Source organism: Carlito syrichta, unplaced genomic scaffold, assembly GCF_000164805.1.
Source record: "Carlito syrichta isolate Samal-C Ts95f unplaced genomic scaffold, Tarsius_syrichta-2.0.1 Scaffold316346, whole genome shotgun sequence".
In the NCBI taxonomy this organism is placed as follows: Eukaryota; Metazoa; Chordata; class Mammalia; order Primates; family Tarsiidae; genus Carlito; species Carlito syrichta.
The window spans coordinates 884,402-911,360 of NW_007260442.1; the positions used below are offsets into that span (position 1 = coordinate 884,402).

Sequence of the window (26,959 nt, forward strand, 5' to 3'; positions counted from 1 at the left end):
TCTCTTGGGTAGATATCTAGAAGTGGGAATGGTGGCTCATATGGACACTATAGTTCACATTTTATAAAGTGCCAAGCTGTTTCTAAAGCGGCTGTACCATTTATATTTTACATTGCCACCAGCAATGTGGGTTTCAGCAATGAGTACTCCAGTTTCTCCACATTCTTGCCAATACCTGTTAATTAATAATTTAGTTTCCAACCCATGAACATAAATAGCTCTGAATTAACAACTTCTTATATTTCTTTCAGCAATGTTTTATAGTTTTCAGTGTATACATCTTGTACTTCTTTTGTTAAATTTATTCCTAAGAGTTTTCTTTTCGATGCTATTGTGAATGGAATTTTCTTCTCCATTTTTGGATTGTTCATTGCTTATAAGTAAAATACAATTTTTAAAATTAAACTTATATATCTTGTGAACTTACTAAACTTGTTTTATTCTAGTGAGTTTTTTGGTGGACTCCTCCAGATTTTCTATACACAGGATCATAGATCATATCTCCTGCATGTGAAAACAGTTTTACTCCTTCCTTTCCAATCTGGATGCCTTTTATTTCTTTTTCTTGCAAGATTTTATCTCCAGTGCAATGTTAAACCTCCAATACAATGTTGAATAAAAGTGGTAAGAGCCTTGCTCCAATCTTAGGGATAATGAATTCAGTCTTTCCATTTTAAGTATGATTTTAGCTGTAGCTTTTTATAGATGCCCTTTATGAGGTTGAATAAGTTTCCTTTTATTCCTAGTTTTATCACAAAGAAGTGTTGGATTTTGTCAAGTGCTTTTCTGTCTTTATTGAGATGATCATATGGGTTTTGGCCCTTATTAGTATGATGTATTACATTAACTTATTTTTTAAATCAACCCTGTATAAGCTCCACTTGGTCATGACATATAATTATTTCTATAGAGAGAGTGCCAAAAAATGTATACACATTTTAAGAATGGAAAACTAGTATTAAAATTGTAATACTAAATATATACCCATAACAAAAGATGGAAACAAGTCATGTTTGACTTCTGCAATTACAAGAGGTGCTCAAAGTGTTTAACATCAGCACCTAGATACTTCTGATTATGGCAAACTAAAAGTAACGCATATATAGCATCTCTTAAAATGTGCATACATTTTTTTGGCATCCCCATATGTAGTTAGGTTTTGATTTATAATTTTTTGAATATTCTTGCATCAATATTTCTTTTAGAGATAGTTGTCTATAGTTTCTATTCTTATGATGTTTATCTGGTTTGTTATCAAGATAATACTAGACTCAAAGAATAAGTTGGAAAGTATCTCCTCTTGCTCTATTTTCTGGATGAGTTTGTGAAGGATTAGTATTATTTATTATGTCAATGTTTGGTAGAACTCATCAGTGATGCTATTTGGGCCTCGGCTTTTCACTATGGGAATATTTTTAAGTTACCAATTCAATTTATTTACTTGTTACAGGTCTGTAGATCTATAGATTTTACATTTATTCTTGAGTCAGTCCATTTATTCTTGAGTCATATTTAGTAATTTGTGACTCTAGGTATCTGCTTATCTGAGTTGTCTAATTTGTTGCCATAAAGTTGCTCATAGTATTCCCTTATAAGCCTTTTAATTACTAAAAGGATGGTAATGTCCCCTCTTTTGTCTTTAATTGTGACTAAATGTTGAATTTTATTTCTCAACTAAGATAATCATATGGATTTATCTATTTTATCTATTAATGTGGCTAATTACATTAATAGAATTTCTATTGCTAATTCATCTTTTCATTCCTTGAATAAGCCCAAACTGGTCATGATATTTTGATTAATATCTTGCAGGGTTCCATTTCCTTTTATTTAGAATATTTGTATTTACATTCATATTACTGAATGGCCTTTTTTTCCTTCTATTATTGTCTTTGTTAAGTTTGGGTATAATAATCATACTATCTTTAAACATGAACTAAGGTGAATTCCCCTTTTCTAGAATCTGACTAGTTTAATAAAATTAGAATGGTCTTTTATTTGCAGTATTTGGTAGAAGTCACCTGCAGAACTGACAGGGCGGCTCTTTTGTCAGAACTGTAGATAAGTTATCATTGATTATTTTCATTTATTTAATGGCCACAATAGAGATGATATTCAGAATATTTAAATAGCCAGCACTGCATAAACACTGGACAGTCTGAACAGATGTGGATGGCTGTACTGGAACAAGGTCCTGGAATTGCTCTATTGTGTTTGGGAACTTTTGCTATTGAAACATGGAAAGATTTGGAGGAAAGTATCCTCAGAAGAGGGCCCAGGCAGTCAGAGAATACCAGGAGATAACTCAGAGCAGTGGCTGTTTACCAATTCATATAGAAGTTCAGTATTTTATCAGCTACTTCAATTGCACAAGGGCATTCATCCTAGTAATATATCTATTACAGGTTTTCTATTTCTTCCTTGATCAGTTTTGCTAAGGTGTATTTTTTTTTAAGCAAACTACCTATTTTATCAAAGTTTTCAAGTATATTGACATAAAGTTGATCTTATCACCTTATCCTATATTTTTGTCTCTTTTTTATTGCTAATATTAGTTATTTGTATCTTCTTTCTTTTTTCTCTTGATCTTACCAGAGACCTACCTATTCAATAGGCTTTTTACAAAGAGGCTTTTAAAAATCCTCTCTATTGTATTTTCATTTTCAATTTCAGTAATTTTGTGCCTTTATGTTTATTATTTCCACATATCTACTTTCATGGGGTTTGCCCTTTTAGTTTTTTTCCAGTTTTTAAAATAAGATGCTTAGTTATCAATTTTTAGTCATCTTTTGATTTCACTATAATTTCTTCTTTGATCCATGAATTACTTAAAAGTGAGTTTATAAGTCTCTAAACATAGGAATTTTTAATAACCCATGTTAACTAAATGGTACTGAGATCAGAGAAAATGGTTTGTGTGATAATAGTTTGATACTGTTGAAACCTACTTTGTAATGTAATTTTTGTATCTGTTCTAAATTTGAACGAATGTATTCACTATTTGTTGTTGAGCGAATGTATTCACTATTGGTTAGGAAGCTTACTAATAATATTTAAATTTTTCTCAGTCTTACTAATTTCTTGTCTATATTATTTATTAGTAAATGAGAATGCTGTTATTTTCCACTGAGATGGGGATTTCTCATTTTTTTCTTAGAATTCTGTCCATTTTTGCTTTTTATGGTTTCAGGCTGTTTTTTATGTGCATACAAGCTAACAATTCTTTTATAGTCTAGTGAAATAAACCTTTTAGTATAGTATATTTTATCAATAATAATGTTCTTTGTCGTAAACTTTATTTTGTCTACTATTAATATAGCTATAAATATTTTTTCCTTCAATATGTATTTATCTGTTATTTTTTCCATTCTTTTGCTTTAAACATTTCTGTGTTTGTAAGTTTTAGTTGTTTCCCTTACAAAGAAAATGTAGTTTGGTTTTGACTTTTAAACCAATCTAACACTATCTATCTTTTATCTATCTTTAAACTATAGGTCTAGTTTAGCCCATACATATTTATCATACTTATTGACATCTGAATTGACGTTTAGCATATCTTTCTTCCATATTTTTGGGCTTCTTAATTTGTTTTTTGTTTGTTTGTTTGTCTTTTTGAGTTGAAGTCTCACTCTGTCACCCAGGCTGGAGTGCAGCGGCACACTCACCCACCACTGCAGCCTTGACCTGCTGGGCTCCGGTGATCGTTCCACCTCAGCTTTCCAAGTAGCTGGAACTACAGGCATGTGCTTCCATGCCTGGCTAATTTTTTATTTATTGTAGAGATGAGGTCTCTCCAGGTTGCCCGGCTGGTCTTGAACCTGTGGACTCAGGTAATCCTCTCACCTCAGCCTCCAAAAGTGCTGGGATTATAGGTGTGAGCCACCACTCCTGGTCCCTAATTTGTTTTTTAAATGATTCTTTTTTTTTTTTCTTCCTTTCCTCTCTGCTTCTCTTAGATTGATCATATTATATTAGCTTTTATCCTTCTACTAATTAGAAAGTTATCATTTCTACTCCTATTCAAATTTTCTTTTTAAATTTTAAGAAACAAATTCATGTCTAAATGTTGTCTTTGTCTAAAGATAATCAATAGTTCTATCCTCCACTTAAACAATATGTGTAGCTAGAAATCTCTAAGAATAGCCACTCTTTTTACATATGACCTCTGAAAAGAATACTTCAGAAATGATCCTGGTGTGTTACTGTATTATTATTTCATCATAGCTAGCAACAGTTACATTCTACAAAGGGGGACCCCAAAAAACCCAGAATTACCTTTTTTGGGGGTGGGGTGGGGTGGGCCTCTTGTAGTACACTCAGAATTTGTTCCTCTGGATCAAATGGTCAACCAAAGTTTTTATCTGGAAGTTTTGAGAAGGTTGCGTCATGATTTGTGGAAGAAGTATCCCAAGTTGTGGCAAAAAGGTGACTGGTTCTTCTACCATGACAATAAACCTGCTCACACTGCACTGAGTGTTCAACAGTTTTAAACCAAAAATGGCATGACCCCCATGCCCCATCATGCCTATTCACCCAATCTTGCCCCAAGCAACTTTTTTTTGTTTCCTTGGATGAAAAAAGTCCTCAAAGAGAAATGTTTTGCAGACATGAAAGAGGAGAAACCAAAAACGCCAGAAGCACTAAAAGGCATTCAAATAGACGAGGTAAAAAACTGTTTTGAGCAGTAGAAAAAGCATCTCGATAGATGTATTGCATCAAACAGAGAGTACTTTGAAGGTGACTGAAGTTTAAACATGTAAGAATAAATACACAAATTTTTACAAATAAATTCCGGGTTTTTTAGGGTCCCCCCTCATAGTTACTTCTCAAACCTCAACTCTTTAAATAATCAACTTATTTATAAGAAGGAATTTTATTGAAATGTTTCACAGAAGAAGCATAATTGAATTTTAGGTGGGATGATTGGTACACTATGCAAACTGTCCTGTGGACTGCAGGATATTTAGAATCTGGTCCATGTGACTAAAATACCAGTAGATATCATTCTCTTTTCTTCCATAGTAACAACCAGACTGCCCCAAACAGTATTTCCAAACATTCCTTTTCAGGTCAGTCCCATTCCAAATGAGAACTATTCTTCTTTGCTTTTTTTTTTTTAAGTCAGAATCTTACTCTGTCCCCCAGGCAGGAGTGCAATGGCACAATCACAGTTCACTGCAGCCTTGACTTCTGGACTCAGGTGATCCTTCTGCCTCAGCCTCCGGAGTAGCTGGGACTATAGGCATGTGTCACTACACCCAGTTGATTTTTGTGCAGAGACAAGGTCTCACTATGATGCCTAGGTGGTCTTAAACTCCTGGACTCAAACAATCCTCTCATCCTCCCGTAGTGCTGGGATTACAGGTGTGAGCCACTGCGTCCAGCTGAGAACTACTCTTTTAATGCATGAAAACCAAGTACAACAATTCCAAAATAAATAGATTTAGAATTGAAGGAACAAAGAGTAAGAAACATTTCAGTTTCACAGAAGAAATAACAAAAACATTTTTCCTTAAATTTAGAAAATTCATTTTATAAGCCAATTTTCATCATTAACTATACTACTTGATCTCCTTCCCATATAATTTTCTCCAAAAATTTTAGTCATAATATGTGACTAAATACAAGTAACAAAAGATAGAATCACACTTTGATTGCTTTTCCTGAAAACAGTTTCTTTTGTGAAGCTAGAACAGAACACTAAATTTATTTGCCATATTTAGAAAAAAAAGTTTTTGTTCATAATCTTCACATGGTTTCCTATACACAAACCTGTTAGTGTCCCAAATAATGACATTTCCATCAAATCCTGATGTTACTAAGAGTCTTGTATTAGTATCATATTCGATGTTCTTCACCCAGCTAGTGTGACCATGCAAAGTGCATACTTTGGTGTTCAATTTTCTCAGATCCCATAGTGCTATTGTAGTGTCATCAGAGCAGGTAGCAAACAGCCGGTTATCAAGGAATCTATAGAAGCAGAAAAAAACAAAAAACTGGTTCATTTAATCTCTTTGTAAAGGAAACTTGATTTGAGAAACAGTCTTTATATTACCTAATCAAGAAACGAAATAGAAAAGGACTATAAATTCACCATATAAACGCAGTGACTATGATAGCTATTTGGAACACATTTACATACAAAAATTGCTATACAAATTTCCATCATTTTGAATCTATTAACTCAAAGTCATTTCTCAAATATTCTCACTTAGCAACATTTTGTTAGAACCAGTCAAGATTACAAAATAGATGTAAAATATTCCATAATTTAGACTTTTTATTATTTTACAGTAATTTTCAATCCTTAGTGAGAATATATTTTATACAAATACTTTAAAAAAATAACAAACCTACCATTCACACATGAATTTCTGCTGAATTTAATATTAGGATTTTTCTTTAACATATGTTATTATATATAACTTCCTAATCTCTTGCAGAAGAAATGAATTCTGGAGTAGATATCAAGACAAAATTATACATAATTCTTGTCAAAAATCAACCTCATTTTCTGTATACCCTCAACCCCAATAACACTATAACAACCTCCCTGAAACGTATCATGGTTTTAAAGTTCCAGATCTTTATAGTCTGTTTCTGCTACCTGAAACAATCTTCCCCCAGCCCCTTGATCTGGCTAATTCTAACTTATTATTTTTAATACAGTCATGCATTTGGAGAAATGTGTCTTTAGGTGATTTCATTGTTGTGCAAACATCATAGAGTGCACTTATACAAACCTAAGTGGTATAGTCTCTTACCCAACTATGCTGTATGGTATATACTATATAGCTTATCGCTCTAGGCTACAAACTTGTATAGCATGTTACTATACTGAATACTGTAGGTAACTGTAGCATAATGATAAATATTTACATATCTAAATAGAAAAAATACAGTCAAAATACCATATAAAAAATTTTTAAAATGGGATACCTATAAGGCACTTAGCATGAATGGCACTTATAGGACTGGAAGTTGCTCTGGGTAAGTCAGTGAGTGAGTGGTGAGTCAATGTGAAGGCCTAAAGACATTACTGGACACTACTATAGGCTTTATAAACACTGTACACTTAGGCTACAGTAAATTAATTTAAAAAGTTTTCTTTTTTCAATAATAAATTAACCTTAGCTTACAATAACTCTTTCACTTTGTAAACTTTAAAAAACTTTTTTACTCTTTCATAGTAACACTTAGCTTAAAACAAACACATTGTACAGCTATACAAAAATGCTTTCTTTATACCCTTATTCTATAAGCTTTTCTCCTATTTTTAACATTTTTGTTTTTTAAACTTGTTTTGTTATCAATGAAGACACAAGAGGCTAGGAACAGTGGCTCACAACCGTAATCCCAGCACTTTGGGAGGCTGAGGCAGGAGGATCACTTAATGTCAGGAGGATCACTTAATGTCAGGAGTTCAAGACCAGCCTGGGGAACATAGTGAGACCTCATCTCTACCAAAAAAAAAAAAATTAAGTGGGTGTGGTGGCGTACACCTATAGTCCCAGCTACCCAGAAGGCTGAGGTGGGAGAATCACCTGAGCCCAGGAGTTTGAGGATGCAGTGAGCCATGATTGTGCCACTGCACTTCAGCCTGGGCAACAAAGTGAGACTCCGACTCAAAAAAGACATACATTAGCCTAGGCCTAAAGGCCAGAATGATCAATATCACTGTCTTCTACCTCCACATCTTGTCCCTATTGAAGGTCTTTAGGACCAGTGACACAGAGCTGTCGTTTCCTATGATAACAATGCCTTCCTTCTTTCCTGGAAAGCCTCCAGAACGATCTGCCTGAGCCTGTTCACCGTTAACATTTTTTAAAAACTTTAGCCTTGCTGATTTTTTTAAATAAGTGGAAGGAATATACTCTAAAATAATAAAAATATAGTATGGTATAGTATAGTATAGTATATATCATGAACGGGAATTTTTCTTTTTTTTTTTTTTTTGGAGTTGGAGTCTCACTCTGGTTGCCCAGACTGGAGGGCAGTGGCACACTCATGGCCACCCCAACATCGACCTGCTGGGCTTCAGTGATCCTTCCACCTCAGCCTTCCAAGTAGCCAGAACTACAGGTGTGCACTACCACGCCCAGCTAATTTTTGATTGTAGAGACAAGGTCTTGCCAAGTTGCCCAGGCTGGTCTTGAACTCATGGGCTCAAGCAATCCACTCGCCTCAGCCTCCCAAAGTGCTAGGATTATAGGCTGAGCCACTGAGCCCAGCCTGGAATTTTTCAGCTCTTATAGAACCACTGTTAAATCTGGTCCATCACTGACTAAAATGTTATGTGACCTATGACTGTACTTGGCTGTCATCTCCTCCAGAAAGACATCCCCCCTCTATTCAGCCACCAATTCTCCAAGCTCCCAAAGCAATCTACACTTCTATCATAACACTTAGTATTATCATGTAAGGAATAACTTTACAATGCTATAAACTCCTTGAGGGCAGAGGGAACCTGTCTGTCTACTTAATGATTAGATCTGCAGTGCACAACACATACAGTGCCATGCACATATGCATTCAACAACTATTTGTTAAATGAACAAGAGGAGTTTACTGCCTAGTGGAGAAGACATAGTAACTACACAAAATAACTGTGTGGAATAATCAAAGAAAAGAGGGTGACTAGGAAAGACTTCATGGTGGTGTCATTTGAACTGACTAGAACATTAGGAACTCCCTAAGTCGCCAAGTTGGATAAGCAAAGGTATAGAGGCATGTTAAGGGGATGGTGTACACTGAGAAGCAGCAGCAGTTAGAAGTGCTATGTGTGGGAAAGCAGAGATAAGTAGGGAACGTATTATGAATTTATTCTACAGTGACTTCTAATAATTATTTTTCAGTTATAAAATACATTTCCATTAAAAGTATTTTTTAAAATGAAAAAAAAATCGATTACAAAAAATAACCACTGTTTATTACCATTTAGCCTGATCTATTTTCTTTTTTTTGAGTTGGAGTCTCACTCCATCGCCCAGACTGGAGTGCAGTGGCAAGCTCCTGGTCACTGCAGCCTCAACCCACTGGGCTCCGGCGATCCTTCCGCCTTAGCCTTCCAAGTAGCTGGAATTACAGGCACATGCTACCACGCCCAGCTGATTTTTTTTGATTTATTGTAGAGATGAGGTCTCACCAAGTTGCCTGGGCGGGTCTCGAATCTGCAGGCTCAGGTAATTCACTCACCTCGGCCTCCCAAATTTCTATATTTTAAACCCGATATCATTTCACTAATATTTTGCCATGTCATTTTTAATGACTGAATAGTCTTCACTGTACGAATGAACTGAAAACTTTTTTTAAAAAATGGATATGCAATTGCTGGGTGTTTAGACTTGTTTACAGTTTTTTACTATTAAAAAACACTAAGGTGGCTGGACATGGTGGGGCATGCCTGTAGTTCCAATTATTCAGGAGGCTGAGGCAAAGGGTCGCCTGAGCCCAGAAGGTCAAGGCTGAGGTGAGCCATGATCATGGCACTGCACTCCAGCCTGTGACAGAGTGAGACCCTGACTCAAAAACAAAAATAAAACACTAAGATGAACATACTTATAGCCAGATATTAATCATATCCCTATTTATTTCTCTCAGTACATTCCCAGAAAAATGTATTAGTAAAATGGGATTCTAAAAATGTAAGGCTTTTGATACATATAGTCAAATTGTCTTCCAAAAGAACATACCAATATTCAGTTCCACCAGCAGTTAGGAGAGTGTCTATTGGTCCAAACACTTGCCACACAGGTCATTAAAATAAAATTCTGCTAAGTGCTAGAAAAAAATATCAACTTGTTTTAAGCTGAAACTTTTATTTTTAGTAAAGATGATCTTTTTTCACATTTATTAGAAAATTACATTCCTTTTGTAAATTGCTGTTCAGTTCCTTTGCTGATATTACAATTGCAGTATTATTTTTAATACTGAGTTGTAACAAAATATTTCAGTAAGGACAATATATGTTTTTAAAATACTGTATGTTGCATATATTTTCCACATAATTCTATCTTCTAATATGGTTTAGGGTTACTATATCAAAATTTTAGTTTTTATATTCAATTCTATTTTTTCCGTGTACATGTATATTTACTGATGATGCTTTTTTTCTTTTTTCTTTTCTTTTTTTTTTTTTTTTAGAGACAGGATCTTGCTATGCTGCCAAGGCTGTCTCAAACACTTGGCCTCAAGTGTTCCTCCTACTTCAGTCTCCCAAAGTGCTGAGATTATAGGCATAAGCCACCATACCCAGCCAATGATGCTTTTTTGTTTTGTTTTGTTTTGTTTTGTTTGTTTCTGAGTTGGAGTCTCACTTGGTCGCCCAGACTGGAGTGCAGTGGCCGCTCCCGGCCACCGCAGCCTCGCCTGCTGGGCTCCGGCAATCCTTCCGTCTCAGCCTTTCGAGTAGCCAGAATTATAGGCAAGAGCTACCACGCCCGGCTGATTTTTTGATTTATCGTAGAGATGAGGTCTCGCTGCCCAGGCGGGTCTCTAACCCGCGGGCTCAGGCAATCCACTCACCTCAGCCTCCCAAAGGCGCGGGATTACAGGCTGAGCCACTGAGCCCGGCTCAATGATGCTTTTTAAAAGTAACACTAGCAGCAAACACTCACTGATGTCCTACCCATTGTGCTCTTCACAATGTATCTTCTCTTTAATAAATCTACCTTTTTTCTTTTAGAAAAAAAAAAAGTAACACCAGTTCAATGACACTTGATAGAAATTGTATGATTAAGAAAAATACATACAAAAATGTAAAAATATACAAAAGGCCACTGGAAAGTCAAACTTTTAAATTAAACTGAGCATCTTCATACATTTGAAAAAAATTTTTTTTTCTTTTGAGTTGGAGTCTCACTCTGCAACCCAGACTGGAGTGCAGTGGCATGCTCCCGGCCACCACAGCCTCGACCTGCTGGGCTCCGGCTATCCTTCCACCTCAGCCTTCTAAGTAGCTGGAACTACAGTGCCCTACCATGCCCGGCTAAATTTTTTTTTTTAATTACAAAGTTTTGCTTTTATTTATTTCTTTTGAGTCAGAGACTCACTCTGTTGCCCAGGCCAGAGTGCAATGGCACGCTCATGGCCATCGCAGCCTCGACCTGCTGGTGCTGGGATCAGGCAATCCTTCTGCCTCAGCCTTCCAAGTAGCTGCAACCACCGGCGTGCACCACCATGCTCAGATGATTTTTTGATTTATTGTAGAGATGAGGTCTCGCCATGTTGCTCAGGTTGGTCTTGAACTCCTGAGTTCAGGCAATCCTCTCACCTGCGCCTTCCAAAGTGCTGGGATTACAAAGATACCTTATATTCAGTCTATAGAAAATACTTAACACACATATGAATTAAAAACTCCAGTAGGGTTTATATTGGTTGTAAGCCACAGTGGTCTACCTGAAGAGTTTTAAGGAAGAAAGTGAGATAGTTAGATGGGAGTTTCATAAAGATCTGAGATGGCTAGGTTCCCAGGCTTTTGGATTTTCATTAAAAAATAAAAATAAAATGGGAGATTAGCTTTTTAATTTTTGTTAATAGTCATTAAAATTATAATTGTTTCATGAAAGTATATTTTAACACCAAAAAATAATAGAAAGAATATAATATTGGAATAAAAGCTAATAATTTTGAAGGAAATTACCTTTAGGAAAAATTCAGTACTTTGATTTTAGTTGGCTCATTTTGGCCTCAGAGTATTAAAGTATTACTTGTTAAAAATTTTGGTATTAGAGAATCACTGATAAAGAGTAAACTGTAGAAAAGTAAACAAGGAGCTCAGTTAAGGCACCTAGAGCAATTTTTATCCCAAAATAAGCAGATGCAGGGAATGTAGTATTAGATAAGTCCTTGGGAATGCGGCCCAGTCTCTCAAACTAAAACTCAGCCTAGCCTAATATGTTATTATTGTGAAAACATTAATAATTCATGGTTCCTAATAAATAGGAGACATTCCTTTACACACACAGAAATCTACGAGTCTCTGAATCACAGAACTTCTCCAAATGTACCCATCAAGCCCCAACATACATGACCATAATCACTAGATAAATTAACATCTAGATAAAACAAGATCTTCATTGTCAGAGGATATGGCAAAGGATAAAAGCAATTAGAAATGAATTCTCTTAAAACAGGTACCAATATTTCATTGTACAAGTAAAAAACAGTGCTGAGTCCTTATCTTAAAAAAAAATTCACAAAAACCTTTTCCCATTTGCTTAACAAAAGATGGTCCCCGACTTGTAATAGTTTGATTTACAACTTTTCAAATTTACGATGGGCTTATCTGGTATTAAATGCATTTTGACTTACAATATTTTCAACTTGGGTTTATTGGAGTTTAAACCCACTATAAGTCGAGGAGCATTTTATATGCAAATTCTTAGAACAAGAAAAAATTAAATGTTTGGGGTATTTTGTATAATCTTTCCAATGAAATTATGGTAGCAGACTCTTTATATTTGAATTTTGTAGTACAATCAAAAAGAAGGTCATTTCTGTGTAACTATTCAATGACTTTATCAATTGTCCCAAGAGCCTTTCCTTCATTTTGTGATATACTGATATAATTATTTGAAGTATCTATCACGTCATCATTTCTGTCATTTTCTTTTTTCTAATTGGTAACTACTGTAGCTCTATGAGATCCTTATTTATCAATGATTTCATATGTTACTTGACCAGTTCTCTAACATCATTTTCAGAATTTTGTGAAACTCTATGTCCTTTGCAAGGTAAGAAATGTCATGTTCCTACTGATAAGCACTACATTTGCATTATATTGTTTGAAATGTCACAAGCAGCAACAGACCGACAAAGACAGAGAGAGGGAGAAATAGATCCTGGGATATATTTAAATAGGTACTACATTTTTTTTTTTAAGTTGGAGACTCACTCTGTCACCCAGGCTGGAGTACAGTGACATGCTCATGGCCACCACAGTCTCGACATGCTGGGCTCAGGTGATCCTTCTGCCTCAGCCCTCGGAGTAGCCAGAACTACAGGCATGCACCATCATGCCTGGCTAAATTTTTTATTTTACTTTATTTTATTTTATTTTATTTTTTGAGTTGGAGTCTCACTCTGTCACCCAGACTGGAGTGTAGTGGCACGCTCCCAGCCACCACAGCCTCGACCTGCTGGGCTCCAGCAAGCCTTCCGCCTCAGCCTTCCAAGTAGCTGGAATAACAGGTGCGCGCTACCACACCTGGCTAATTTTTTGATTTATTGTAGAGATGAGGTCTCGCCAAGTTGCCCAGGCAGGTCTCGAACCCACGGGCTCAGGCAATCCACTCACCTCAGCCTCCCAAAGCGTGGGATTACAGGCTGAACCACCGAGCCTGGCAATTTTTTATTTTTATTGTAGAGATGAAGTCTCACCAAGTTGCCCAGGCAGGTCTCAAACCCATGGGCTCAGACAATCCTATCACCTCAGCCTCCTAAAGTGCTGGGATTATAGGTGTAAGCCACTGCACCTGGCCAGGTACTACTTTTTAAACTGTCATATCAATAAGTAAATATTCTTATGGTGACCTTGAAGCTTCTCCCTAAAAGCTCAAAATTGGGAGAACTTGGATTATTAAATGAATTCTTATTAAATGAATTCCAAAGCCACATATAGATGCCTCATGAATGAGAAGTAAGCCTATATAATGGGTATTAAGTATTAAATTACAGACCTTTCCCCTTACCTTTCTAAAAGGGAAGTAACAGAAAATATTCCCCACAACTACCAGTGTTCTTATTTTACAAGATATGCAAAGCACAAAACTATGAAATGAACTAGAAGACATTACTAAGTATGTGAAAAATGATTATCTAGAACCAAACCAGAAAATGCATGTCCACATCTCTGAACAGTATAGTGAGGTGGGATGAAATTGAGTATGAATTCCAGCTCTTCCATTTACTAAATACAAGGGAACCAAAAAAATTCATAATTTATTTATAAAATTTGTGTATTTATTATTATTATTTTTTTTTTTTGAGTTGGAGTCTCACTCGGTTACCCAGACTGGAGTGCAGTGGCCGCTCCCGGCCACTGCAGCCTCGACCTGCTGGCTCCGGCCATCCTTCCGCCTCAGCCTTCCGAGTAGCCGGAATTACAGGCATGCGCTACCACCCCGGCTAGTTTTTTGATTTATTGTAGAGATGAGGTCTCGCTGCCCAGGCGGATCTCAAACCCACGGGCTCAGGCAATCCACTCACCTCAGCCTCCCAAAGGCGCGGGAGTATTTATTCTTACATGTTTAAACTTCAGTCACCTTCAAAGTACTCTCCATTTGATGCCAGTACAACTATTGAGATGCTTTTTCCACTGCTCAAAACAGTTTTTGAACTCATCCATTTTGATGCCTTTCAGTGGTTCTGCCATTTTTTTGTTTCACCTCTTCCACATCAGTGAAACATTTCCCTTTAAGGACTTATTTCACTTAGGGAAACAAAAAAAGTCAGTCGCTCAGGGCAAGATTGGGTGAATACGGAGGGTGAAGCACAGGTGTCATGCCATTTTCAGTAAAAAAACAAAACAAAATAAACAACTACTGAACACTCAGTGCAGTGTGAGCAGGTTGTTTGTGTAAATCACCCATCATGAAATGGGCAAATGCATTGAAAGAATCTCAAAAAAAAAATTCACTGAAACCAAATGCAGCCTTTCACAGCATGGTAACTGGTACACTGATGTCGATGGGTTCCTGGACCACTTACCCAGCATGGAAAGTCTGTTCTACAAAAATAATTCTGCCCTCCAAAAAATAATTCCGGAGGTTTTTTATTTTGGTCCCCCTTCATATAAGAACTTGGGCAAGTCTTTTTATCCGAGTTGCCGTTCCTTCATTCCTTAAAAATAGGAATATCTGTCTCACATAGGGATACTGTGAGAATTAAGCAACATAATGTATAAAAAGTGCTTCACAGAAGGTTTGGCATATAGTAAGTACTCAAAAAATGGAAGTTAGTATTATTAATAAATAATGCACATTTAAGCTCATACACCAGAAGACCCTTCATATTCTTACTCAAAACTATTAAGTTATATGTACTTCTAAACAAGCTTCAAAATTCATTTCTCTAAAAAACAGATAAGATGCAGATTCAAATTTGTAGTTGTGGGGTGGTAAGGTAGGCACACTGACAGCAGCAAATGAAAGCTGTTGTCGATAAAGAAAACAAACTCTAACAGCAGATTAGTCAAAAGTCCTTTTGAGTAGCAAACAACTTGACACAAGTCTTTTCTTTTTTCAGATAAGAAAGTTTTAAATTATAAAATATTAGCAACATAGAGAAAATTATGAAGAATATAACAAACACCTGTGATACCCACCACCCAGCTTCATTAATTTTAACATTTTGTTATCTTTCAGATATTTTTTGATCATTACAAACACAACTGAAATACATTATGTATCCCTCCCCAATCCCATCCCCCTCCCTCCCTCTCCAGAGGAAACCACTATCCAAATTTGGTTGTCATTCCCCATGCACATTCTTAATACCATGAATTCACATGTATGTATCCAAAAATACTTTATGGTATTATTTTGCATTCAATTTTTTTCTGTAAATATTTAATGAACACCCACTATGTGCTAAGCACAGTTCTAGGTGCTGAAATAGAGCAAAAAATAAACAAATACATGCCCTCATCAAGCTTATGTTTGTAAAATTTTCAAACTTTATATAAATGGTATCACGCTATAAAGCTCATCTACAATTTGCTTTTCTGCCTAGACCTTAAACTTCTGAAATGTGTACCAGATGCTGATGCTTTTACTTATTTTAACCGATGTATAGTATTCCATTGTATGAGTATGCCAGTATTTATCTGTTTTCCTCCTAATAGGCATTCGAGTTGTTTCCAATTTTCTATTACTAACAATGCTATAATAAAATTTCCTTATATATCTCCTTGTTCACATGTACACTAATTTCTTAAAAAAAATTAATCTCCTTTACCATATATCACTAAACTGTTCTTCAAAATAATTTTATAAATTTATACTCCATCAGTAATATCTAAGAGTTCCTACTGCTCCAACATCTTTGCCAATATTTGGTATCTCATATTATTTTTATTTTCACTTCCATGATATAGTAATCTTGAAAATCTTTCCATATTTATTGCTCATGTAGTTTTTCTTATGTGATTCTCTGCCTTTTTGTTAAAGGGTTATTTTCTTATATATTCTGGATACTAATTCTTTTTTGGTTATGTGCATTAAAAATGTCTTCTCTCTCCAGCCTGTAGCTTTTCTTACATTGTAATGATGTCTTTGGTTACAATAAAGTTTTAATTTTTTACAAGTTGCACTTGTTCTTAATGGTTTGCTTTTTGTGTATTAAAAAATCCTTTCTTACACTTAAAACACAAATATATTCTATACTTTCTTCTAAAGCTTTAAAGTTTTGCTTTCATAATTGACTGCTTTAATCTAACTGGAAGTTATTTCCATTTATGGTATGAGGTAAAGATCTAATTTTATTGTATTTTTCATATATAGCCAAGTCTCTCTTTTCCATTTTCCCCCTTACCAATTCATAATGCTCCTACAGTCATATTTAACAGTTTCATGTGTGCACAGGTCTGTTTCTGGGATATTCCACTGTCACTTAATCTATCCCTATCCTAAGGCTACATTTACTATATGAATATGTGACAACTCCCTCCTTCTTAGTCTTCTTCAAAACTGTCTCAACTATTCTTGGCACTTTGCTGTTCTATACAAATTTTAAAATCCAGTTTTATGAAAAACCCTGTTGGTATTTTCACAAAAACTACACTGACTTTATAGACTAATGTGAGGAAAATTGACTTAAGATACTAAATTTTCTCCTCCAGAGATTTGCATTCCTCCTCCCCCTTTTTTTTTTTGAGACAAGGTCTTGCTATGTTGCTCAGGTTGGCCAACAAACTCCTGGGCTCAGGTTATCCTCCTGCCTCAGCCCTGCAAGTAGCTGGGACTACAGGCACATGTCATTGTACCTGGCATATTTCCATATATGTTTTTGCATGTATACGACAGCACTTCCATCCTGGATCCCATTTAAATTTGTTGAATGGAGGTTTTGGACAAAATGGTAGTGTGAATTTGGGTCCCACGCACATGGGAATGCTGGATTGTGGTGAGATATTAACAGAGATTTTCTGGAACCTTCTACCCAGTGCCACAGTCTAAATGATCAAGGTAATTTATTCGAGATTACTTTTTTTTGCTGAAAGTGAGCACTTTGGGGTCCCAGCCTTATGCAGGATCACTTTCTACTACACTCCTTACCTTAAACTGTTCTAGAATTAACTCTCCTGTTCCCTCTGTCAAAACAGAAGCTCAAGGTCACCAGCACTTGGGCCTCAAGAGTGAAAGTCAGGTGAATACCTGTTTTCTTCTTTGAATTCCTGCTTCCATTTCCAAAGATTCTTTTTATCAGTTCAACTATATATTTTAAAAATATACATACTGCATTTTATCCAGCATTTCTGTTGTTCAGGTATTTTAAAATCTTCTACAGTCTAATTTTTATCTGCTTGATTTACTAGTTTTGAACAGAATTGCATTAAAATCTCTCATTGTAATTATAGACTTAAAAATTCTGTTTTTGCTTTGTATTTTTCAAGGCTATGTTTAAGGTGCATGCAAGTTTATATTATTATACCTTCTCGGTAGATTTTTCTTTTATTAATGTGTATTGTTGCATTTTTTTCTTTATTAAAGTTCTTGGTCTTTCATCTGTCCAACATTGACCTACATCAGTTTTCTTTTCCCATTTTTTGGTAGTTTTATTTTTGGTATCTCTAAATAGATAGACAGATGATTCTGTTTTTATTCAAATTGTCAACTATGTCTTTTAATAAAGATCAATCCATTTATATTTATTTTGAAACTACTCATATATTTGGAATTCCTTCTATTTGTTTTCTATTGTATTTATCATTCCTTTCCTTTGCTTAAATTTTTTTTTTTTTTTTACGATTTTAAGGTTTCCTGTCTTCTGCTGAACTGACTAGGTTTTCAATATTCTCTTTTTCTTCTCTTCTGCTAGTTTGAAAGCTATAAATTGTATTTCCATTATTTTAGTTATCTTTTTCATTGTATATATTTAGTTATACATTGTTCTGAAAGAGTCTAAAGTTACTAAACATTTCTATCATCCTCTTGAACATGAAGTGGACCTTATATTATACCCTCTCACTGAACAAAACTCCCTCATACATATAATCTATTTGCTCTTACTATCTAGAGTCACACTGTCCAATTTGGTAGCCATTAGTCACACGCAGCTTCTGAGCCCTTGATGTGTAGCCAGTCTGAATTGAGATGTGCTCTAAGTGTAAAATACACACTGGATTTTGAAAACTTAGCATAAAAAAAGTAAAACATCTCAATAATTTTTATATTAATTACATGCTGAAATGATATTTTAGACATACTGGATTAAATAAAATAAATTATTAAAAATAAAATATGTCTTTTTTCCTTTTGTTTTAAGTGAGAAAGCAGGAATTATTGAGAGGATAAAGCTTCAAGAGTGGAAGCGGGCCCAAGGTGGTTGTCCCTTTTTTTTCTTTTTTAATGTGACTACTATAAAATTTAAAAATAATATATGTGGCTAGCATTACATTTCTAATGGGTAGTGTTAATCTAGAGTTTTAATTTTTATACTGTTTTATTTATTTATTTATTTTTAGTTGAAGTCTCAGACTGGAGTGCAGTGGCCGCTCCTGGCCACCGCAGCTTCGACTTGCTGGGCTCTGGCGATCCTTCCGCCTCAACCTTCCAAGTAGCTGGAACTACAGGCGCACGCTACCACACCCGACTAATTTTTGATTTATTGTAGAGATGAGGGCTCACCAAGTTGCCCAGGCAGGTCTCGAACCCGCGGGCTCAGGCAATCCACTCACCTCAGCCTCCCAAGGCGTGGGATTACAGGCTAAGCCACCGAGCCTGACTTTTATACTGTTTTAAATGTGCCCCCCAAAAGACTCCTGAATTATCTTCTTTCTGCAATTAATAACATTTAACATTTCACCTAATACAAATTACTCCATCTAGATTAACAGCTTATATGGATATAATACGGCATTGAACATTATTTTGCCTTAATATTGAAAATATTAATATTACTCCACTTTCTCCCAATATCAACTGTTGCTGATGAGAAACTTTATGTTAGCTTAATTATCATACCTCCATAGGTAACCTGGCTTCTAACTTTGATAGCTTTGAGATTTTCTTTTTATTTTTGATATTCTAGAGTTTCACCACAACCTGTCTAGATTTAGATTTATCTTTATTTAGCCTGCTTGACACTCTAAAGTTCACTTTTTATTTGAGGTCTCAGGCTCTTCTTCAATACTAAAAATTCTCAGCCATTGTATCTTCAAAATTTAGTTCTCCACCAATCTATCTCTGCAACTCTTTTTTTTTTTTAAGTGACAGAGTCTTGGTCTGTCACCCAGGCTGGAGTGTGGTGGTACAATCATAGCTCACTGTAGCCTCAACTTCTTGGGCTCAAGTAATCCTTCTGCTTCTGCCTTCCAAGTAGCTGGGACTACAGGTGTGTGCCACCATGCCTGGGTAATTTTTAAAATTTTTGTAGAGATGAGGTCTTGCTATATTACCCAGGTTGGTCTGAAACTCCTAGGCTCAAGAGGTCTTCCTGCCTCAAACTCTCAAAGTACTGGAATTGTAAGCGTGAGTCACTGTATCTGGCCTCGTTATTTTTTTCTTTTTAAAAGAGACATGGTTTCACTATGTTGCCCAGGCTGGAGTGCATTGGCACAATCATAGCTCACTGTAACCACAAACTCCTTGGCTCAAGCAATCCTTCTGCCTCAGCTTCCCAAAGTGCTGGGATTACAGGCATGAGGCCACTGCACCCAGCCTGCAACTCTATATACACTAGACTCTCTCAATAAATCTTCCTTCAAAGATTCAACTACTCTTTCTTCAACTACTCTTTCATACTTTTATCTTTTTTTCTGTGTTCTCTGTGAATTTTTTAGTACTACTTTCCAACTCATTAACTCATTTATCAGTGGCTTAAAGAGTAACGTTTATCCCATCTATTAAGTTTTTTATACACCAACTACTTTTTTAATTTCTAAGAGTTCTAGTTGGTTCTTTACTACATTAATTTGTTTAATCACTTCTGTTTTGTGCTCTCTTTCATTGGCAGTACTCTTTAATTTCTTTGAGCATGCTAAAAAGGCTTAAGAGTTTCTCCAAGTCAATGGAATACTATGCAGCTGTTAAAAAGAATAAGGTCATCCCATGGGTACTAAAATGGAATAATCTCTAAAATGTTATTAAGTGAAAAAAGCAAGGTAAATAATAGTATGTGTAGAATGCTACCATTTATATAAAAGTATATGTATATGTGAGCGTGTGTATAAATGCTTGTACATGCATAAACTATCTCAGAAAGGATAATAAGAAATTGGTAATAGTGGTTGCCTCTGGGGAGGAAAACTGGGTGGCTAGGCGACAGAGGTGGAGATAGACTTACTTTTCACTGTTTACCCTTTTGTACCTTTGAATTTTGTACCACGTGCATGTATTACCTAGTCAAAAAAAAATAAATAAAATAATTTATTTTTAAAAAATAAAGTCTTTGTTGGACTACTCCATAAAATTAATTTCATCCAGAGAAAATGCCTGTTCTAGTGGTTGATTTTGCTATATTAATATTAGATGTCTTAATAAAGTTAAAACTTTTCTTTTCTCTCCCTCCCTAATTGATGGTTTTAGAGTTGCCCCCACCTGACCCTCTGGGCCCCCAGTCCACAACCAGGCTTTATAATGACATTTCAGGGCTCCAGTTTTATAAGGATATTGGAAATATCATAAATACATATTCAGTCACTGACTCAGCAAGGTTTCATTCAATGTCTGTTGATGAGGCTGTGTCTTTATTAGCTAACACCTATAGCCCCAGGTACTGAACAGCTTTTTTCTTTCTTCAGCTTTTCATAATAAGACAGACATGTCAATCAAACCCTTAACTTTACTAATTTATATTTCTTTTCTTTCTTTCTTTTTTTAAGTAACCATTATACTAACAAGGACAACCCCTAACTTTATGTGGCAGTTCTGGCTCTGGCTCCTGCCTCACATAAAGCATTTTAACACGTTTTAATCCTTTCACCTGACAGGAACAAAACTACTATATGTCAGTGCTAGGCTGAAATACAGCAGGCCTGTGGTTTCAGTCCTGCGTCTGTGTTCCATTCCTGGCTCACAAATATGTTTATGTTGTTTCAGAATCTGGCTGTATTTTCTGTACTGTCTATTGTAACCTATTATTCTTTGTGTCTGGAGCACAAGGGTTATATCAAAATGCAGAATGTTACCTTGACTAGTAATTTCCATATTTTTAGAACATAATAATCATAAAATATATAAAGTTTAGAAAAAGTACTTATAATCCATCCATTCTAACTCAACTACCATTAACATTTAAAATTATTTCCTTTTAATCTTTTTCTTCTGCATTATTTCATATTTATATAACTTTTATTACAATTTTAATCTATATTTTCCCAAGCATTTGTCTATGCTGCTATGTAGTCTCTATGATCATTTTAATGATTGAATATTAGTCATCAAAATTCTCAATTGTAATTAACTTCCAACACTATTAAGACTCAAGAAACTTCCAACAATGCTACAAAGTTCTCTGTGCATGTTCTTTTTCCTCTTAACAGGTGGGATTCAGAGAGTGGTAGGATGGTAGTGAGAGATGTTAAGTAATGGGACTGCCGTACTTCTACACAGATCATTAGCATAAAGGCATTATAGAACTAGCATAAAACATGGCTGAGGTTCTAACGATGACCCTGATATACAAAGAGAAAAGGTTATATTATATAGAAGTGAAAAATGTATTTCAGAAAGTCTCCAATCCAAAATAGTTAACAGTAAGTTTTGTAATTACAGGATTAAGTTTTACAAAGGATTAGATTCACAATTCACAATGTGGATCATCTAGCACTGCTGGATAAGGCATTACACATTTTCACTAACTTCCAAAATAGAATATTTTGGGTCATACTAATAAAGTTCACCTTTTCACTGTAATACCAACCTTATATTATTTACACAGTCTTCATGAGCTTCAGAAAGTGTTTTTATGTGCTTTGAAGATATAGGGTCAAAAAGCAGAACTTCTGTTTGTTCACAAGCAACTGTCAGCACTGACCTGAAAGCAAATGACACATTTATTTTGTTTAGTTTTCTAGCATTCTCTAGTTATTGATATTCACTTGTTTATAATTATACAAGTTATAGATAAATAACTTGTTTTGCCCATATTAGTAGCAAATATTTAAAAGTTGATACTATCCACGGTTGGCAAGAGTAGTAGGAAATGGTACTCTCATACATTATAATAGAGTATAAACTAGTACAGTTTATATTTGGAAAACACTCTAATGTATCTACCAAAATTTTAAAGGGACACCTTTTGACTTAATTTTTTCAGAGAATTTAAACTACAGAAATCATTTATAAATACAAAGAGACATTATATGTATGTATATATAAAATGGTATGCTTATTGTAAAAAGGATAAATTGAAAGTAGCTTAAATGTACATAACAGAGGGAGTGAATGATTATATAAGCAATGGTATACAATACTTTGAAATACTGTTCAGAAGTTAAAAAGTCGGGGTAACTTTATATGGCTATGAAAGAATCACAAAACATACCTTTAAATGAGAAAAGTTAGTTGCAGAAAAACATGCACAGATTATATAACTTAGGGAGAAAAATCATAAACAACCAAATTATATATCAATATTTTCATCAGTATCTATAAAATGTACTAGAAAAGATATGGCATATAGTCTACCAGACTGGTTAGATACAGCCAAATGTTAGTCTTTTCCTTTATGGTTTTTTAGCTTTTGTCTCTTATTTCAGGCCTTCCGCATCACAAGTTTTTATTTTTATAATTTTTTTTTTTTTTTTAAATAGGAGTCTCACTCTGTTGCTTAGGCTGGAGTGCAGTGGCATGTTCACAGTCACTGCAGCCTCAACCTGCTTGACTCAGACGATCCTTCTGCCTCAGCCTTCCAAGTAGCTGGAACTACAGGCATGCACCATCACTCCCAGCTTATTTTTCTTGATTTATTATAGAGATGAGGTTTTGCCAAGTTGCCCAGACTGGTCTCAAACTCATGGGGGCTCAGGCAATCTTCTCACCTTGGCCTCCCAAAGTGCTGGGATTATAGGCGTGAGCCACCACTCCTGGCCTATAAATCTTTTACATATTTCATTTTTATTTGTGGAAATCTATTGTCTTTTATCTATTTTGATTAAGTCTTAAGTTTTCTGTGGACACTGCTGCTCTTTCAGATTCAGATCTAGCAAATGAAATCCTGAGTCCTTGAAAACCCACATCTCCCCAGTGTATAGTTCCAATAACTAACAGTATTTTATTCACATTAGATGACAGTATACAATACAGAATTTTAAATAGCCAAACTTTTCTATTCAGAACAAACATTTTGGGTAAAGTAGATGAAAATAGCATCTACTGAATTGAAATCTTGGCTGGGTGCGGTACCTCAAGCCTGTATCTCAGCACTTTGGGAGGCCGAAGTAAGAAGATTGCCTGAGCCCACAGGTTTAAGAACAGCCTGGGCAACTTGGGGTGACCTCATCTCTACAATAAATTAAAAAATTAGCCAGGCCTGATAGCATGCGCCTGTAGTTCTGGCTACTTGGAAGGCTGAGGCGGAAGGATTACCAGAACCCAGCAGGTCAACGCTGGGGTGGCCGTGAGCATGCCACTGCACTCCAGCCTGGACGACAGAGACTCCAACTCAAATAAATAGAAGCCGGGCTCGGTGGCTCAGCCTGTAATTCCAGCACTTTGGGGGGTTGAGGTGAGTGAATTGCCTGAGCCTGCGGATTCGAGACCCACCTGGGCAACCGGGTGAGACCTTATCTCTACAATAAATCAAAAGTTAGCCAGGCGTGGTCGCGCACGCCTGTAGTTCCAGCTACTTGGAAGGCTGAGGCAGAAGGATCGCCAGAGCCCAGCAGGTCGAGGCTGCAGTGGCCGGGAGCAGCCACTGCACTCCAGTCTGGGTGACAGAGTGAGACTCCAACTAATAAATAAATAAATAAATAGAAATCTTTTTCAATTTTATATGTAGCACATCAATTTCTGCTAAAAAAAAATCTTGTTGGGATTTTTACTGAAATGTACAAACTTTACAGGTTACTTCGGTAGAACTTATATTATACAATACTGAATCACCTCATACAATAACATGCACATTTTCCCATTTAACATTTTATTAGCAAGAGTAACTAAGCAGTTATTGGACTTTTGACCATCCTTGTACATGTAGAATCAATTTATCAATTTATGTACACATACACACAAAACCCAGTTGTAAGTTTTAATTGAGATTATATTAAGTTTACAGAAAAGTTTGTATAAAATTAAATCTTCACAATATGGAGTATTCTGATCCATGAATATATTATATTTCCATTTACGTAAACTGTCTAATTCTCTTAATAAAGTTTTATAGTTTTCTCCATATGGAACATGCCTATCTTCTGTTAGACTTATTCCTAGGTATTTGATGTTTTTTAGATGTTCTTATAAATGTTCTTTTAAAATTTTGCTTTGCTTATTGCTGGGGTACAGAATATAGCTGATTTTTTAATATTAATTATTTATCCATCAATCTTGCTATTTTAATACTTTGTAGACTTATTTTGGGTTTTCTTTGTTGACAATCATATCATATACAATAATTGCTTTGTTCTTTTTAAAACTTTTTCCTTCTCCTTTTCCTTGCTACATTGGCTAGGACTTTCAAAACAATGATGAACAGAATTATTTTTTGTCGGTTTTTTGTTTGTTTTGGGGGGTTTGGTCTTTTTTTGAGATACAGTCTTACTCTGTCACTCAAGCTGGAGCACAGTGGCATGATCATGGCTCAAGTAGCCTCAAACTCCTGGGTTCTGGTTATCCTCTAGCCTCAGCTTCTCAAGTAGCTTAGACTATAGTTGAGGGCTACTATGCCCAGCTAATTTTTTTTTTTTTTTTGAGAGATGGGGGTCTCGTTATGTTGACCAGGCTAGTCTCAGGCTGGCTTCAAGTAATCCTCTGGTCTCAGCCTTCCAAAGTGCTGGGATTATAGGCATGAGCCACCACATCTGGCCTTGAATACAAATGTTAACAGCAGGCACTACTCTTGCTCCTTATCTTTTAGAATACATTCAACATTTCACGATTAGGTACAATGTTTGCTATAGGTTTTCATACTGGATTAAGGGAAGTTCTCTTCTACTTCAATTGTGCTAAGTTTGTTTTTTTTTTTTCATAAATATATGTCAAATTGTGTAAGACATTTTTCAGCATTAAGATATTTGCATGTTTTTTCCTGTAATATATTAAGTAGCAATTTACATTAATTTATTTTTAAATTTCAAATTAACCTTTTATTTCTACCACATAGCTAGGTTTAGCTAGCAAATATTTTGTTTAGGATTTTGCCATCTATGTTCTTCAGTGAAACTATGGTAATTTTGCTTTCCTGTGCTGTTCTTCTCAGGTTTTGGTATAAAGCATATACTAACATCATAAGTTGAGGACTGATCCTTGTTATTTCATAAACTAGAATAATTTGTGTAAACATAAGTTATTTTTTGTAAGTTTGGTAGTATTTGTCTATAAAACCATCTGAACCTAACTACTAACACAGTATTAATGATTATGACATTATTTAGCTTTCTACATCTTTTACTGTCAGTTTTGGTAATTTCTATTTTTCTAGGAATTGGCCTATTTCACTGAAGTTTAAAATTTCATTACCATAAAGTTGTTCACAATATCTTCTATTTCTATTTTTAGGATTTTAAAATTGAAGTATAAAATACATCCAAAAAACTGTACAAATCATACAAATGCATCACAGTGAATTATCACAAAGGAAAGACACCCGTATAAGTATCATGTAGGTCAAATTATAGAGTGCTATCAATACTCCAGAAGCCCCCCCACTTTCTAACTGCCTCTTCTTAACTGCTAATCCCTCCTTACTCCCAAGGTAATAACCATCATCTCAACTTCTAATATTGCCTTTAAGAAAGCTTTTAATAAAATAATATGAATTTTTATGGCTTATTTTACATAATATTATCTTGTGAGATTCATCCATGTGATTGCTAGCTCTTGATTTCTCTGAGTGTTATATAAATAAACAAATAAACTACAACTTATTTATACATTCTACTGTTGGTGGATATTTGTGTTCCTTATAATTATGAATAAGGTTGTTTTAAATTTTTATATGTCCTGCAATAAACATGCATTTCTGTTGGATGGATAATAGAGGTAAAACTGAATTATAGGATACTAGTTTGATCATTTAGAAGGTAATAACAAACAGCTTACAAAGTAGTTAAATCATACTCTGATTTTTACTCCTTCTTTTTACCTTTGGCTATAATTTGCTGTCTGCTTAGAAGTTCTTGAGATGGATGCCTACTTAGCTTACTTTCAGCCTTTCTTTTCTTTTCCTTTTTTCTTTTTTTGATTCAGGGTCTCATTCTGTTGCCCAGGCTGGAATAGTGTCATGATCATGGCTCACTGTAGCCTCCAACTCCTGGGCTCAAGCAATCCTTCCACCTCAGCTCCCCAAGTAGCTGGGATGACAGACATGCACCACCACATCCAGCTAATTATTTTATTTTACTTTTTGTAGAGATGAGGTCTACTATGTTGCCCAAGCTGGCCTTGAACTCCTGGGCTGAAGTGATCCTCCCATCTCTGCCTCCCAAAATGCTGGGATTATAGGTGTGAGCCACCATGCCTGGCCTTCTTTTTTAACATATGACTTTAAGGCTGTAGATTTTCCTTTATACATGGCTTTAGCTACAATTATGTAAATTTTGATATACAGTCATTCAGCTTCAAATATTTTGTAACTTACA

At 35.3% G+C, this 26,959-nt stretch overlaps 1 protein-coding gene across 1 annotated transcript in view; it reads right to left on the reverse strand.

Moving 5' to 3' along the window:
- DCAF10 (DDB1 and CUL4 associated factor 10) overlaps positions 1-26,959 on the reverse strand; it is a 51,844-nt gene that overhangs the window by 13,452 nt on the left and 11,433 nt on the right. Inside the window, exons 2-3 of the mRNA XM_008074134.2 lie at positions 22,084-22,197; positions 5,773-5,970 (exon numbers count right to left, since the gene is read on the reverse strand). Of these exons, the coding sequence (XP_008072325.1) occupies positions 5,773-5,970; positions 22,084-22,197 (312 nt within the window). The remainder of the gene's footprint in view (positions 1-5,772; positions 5,971-22,083; positions 22,198-26,959) is intronic.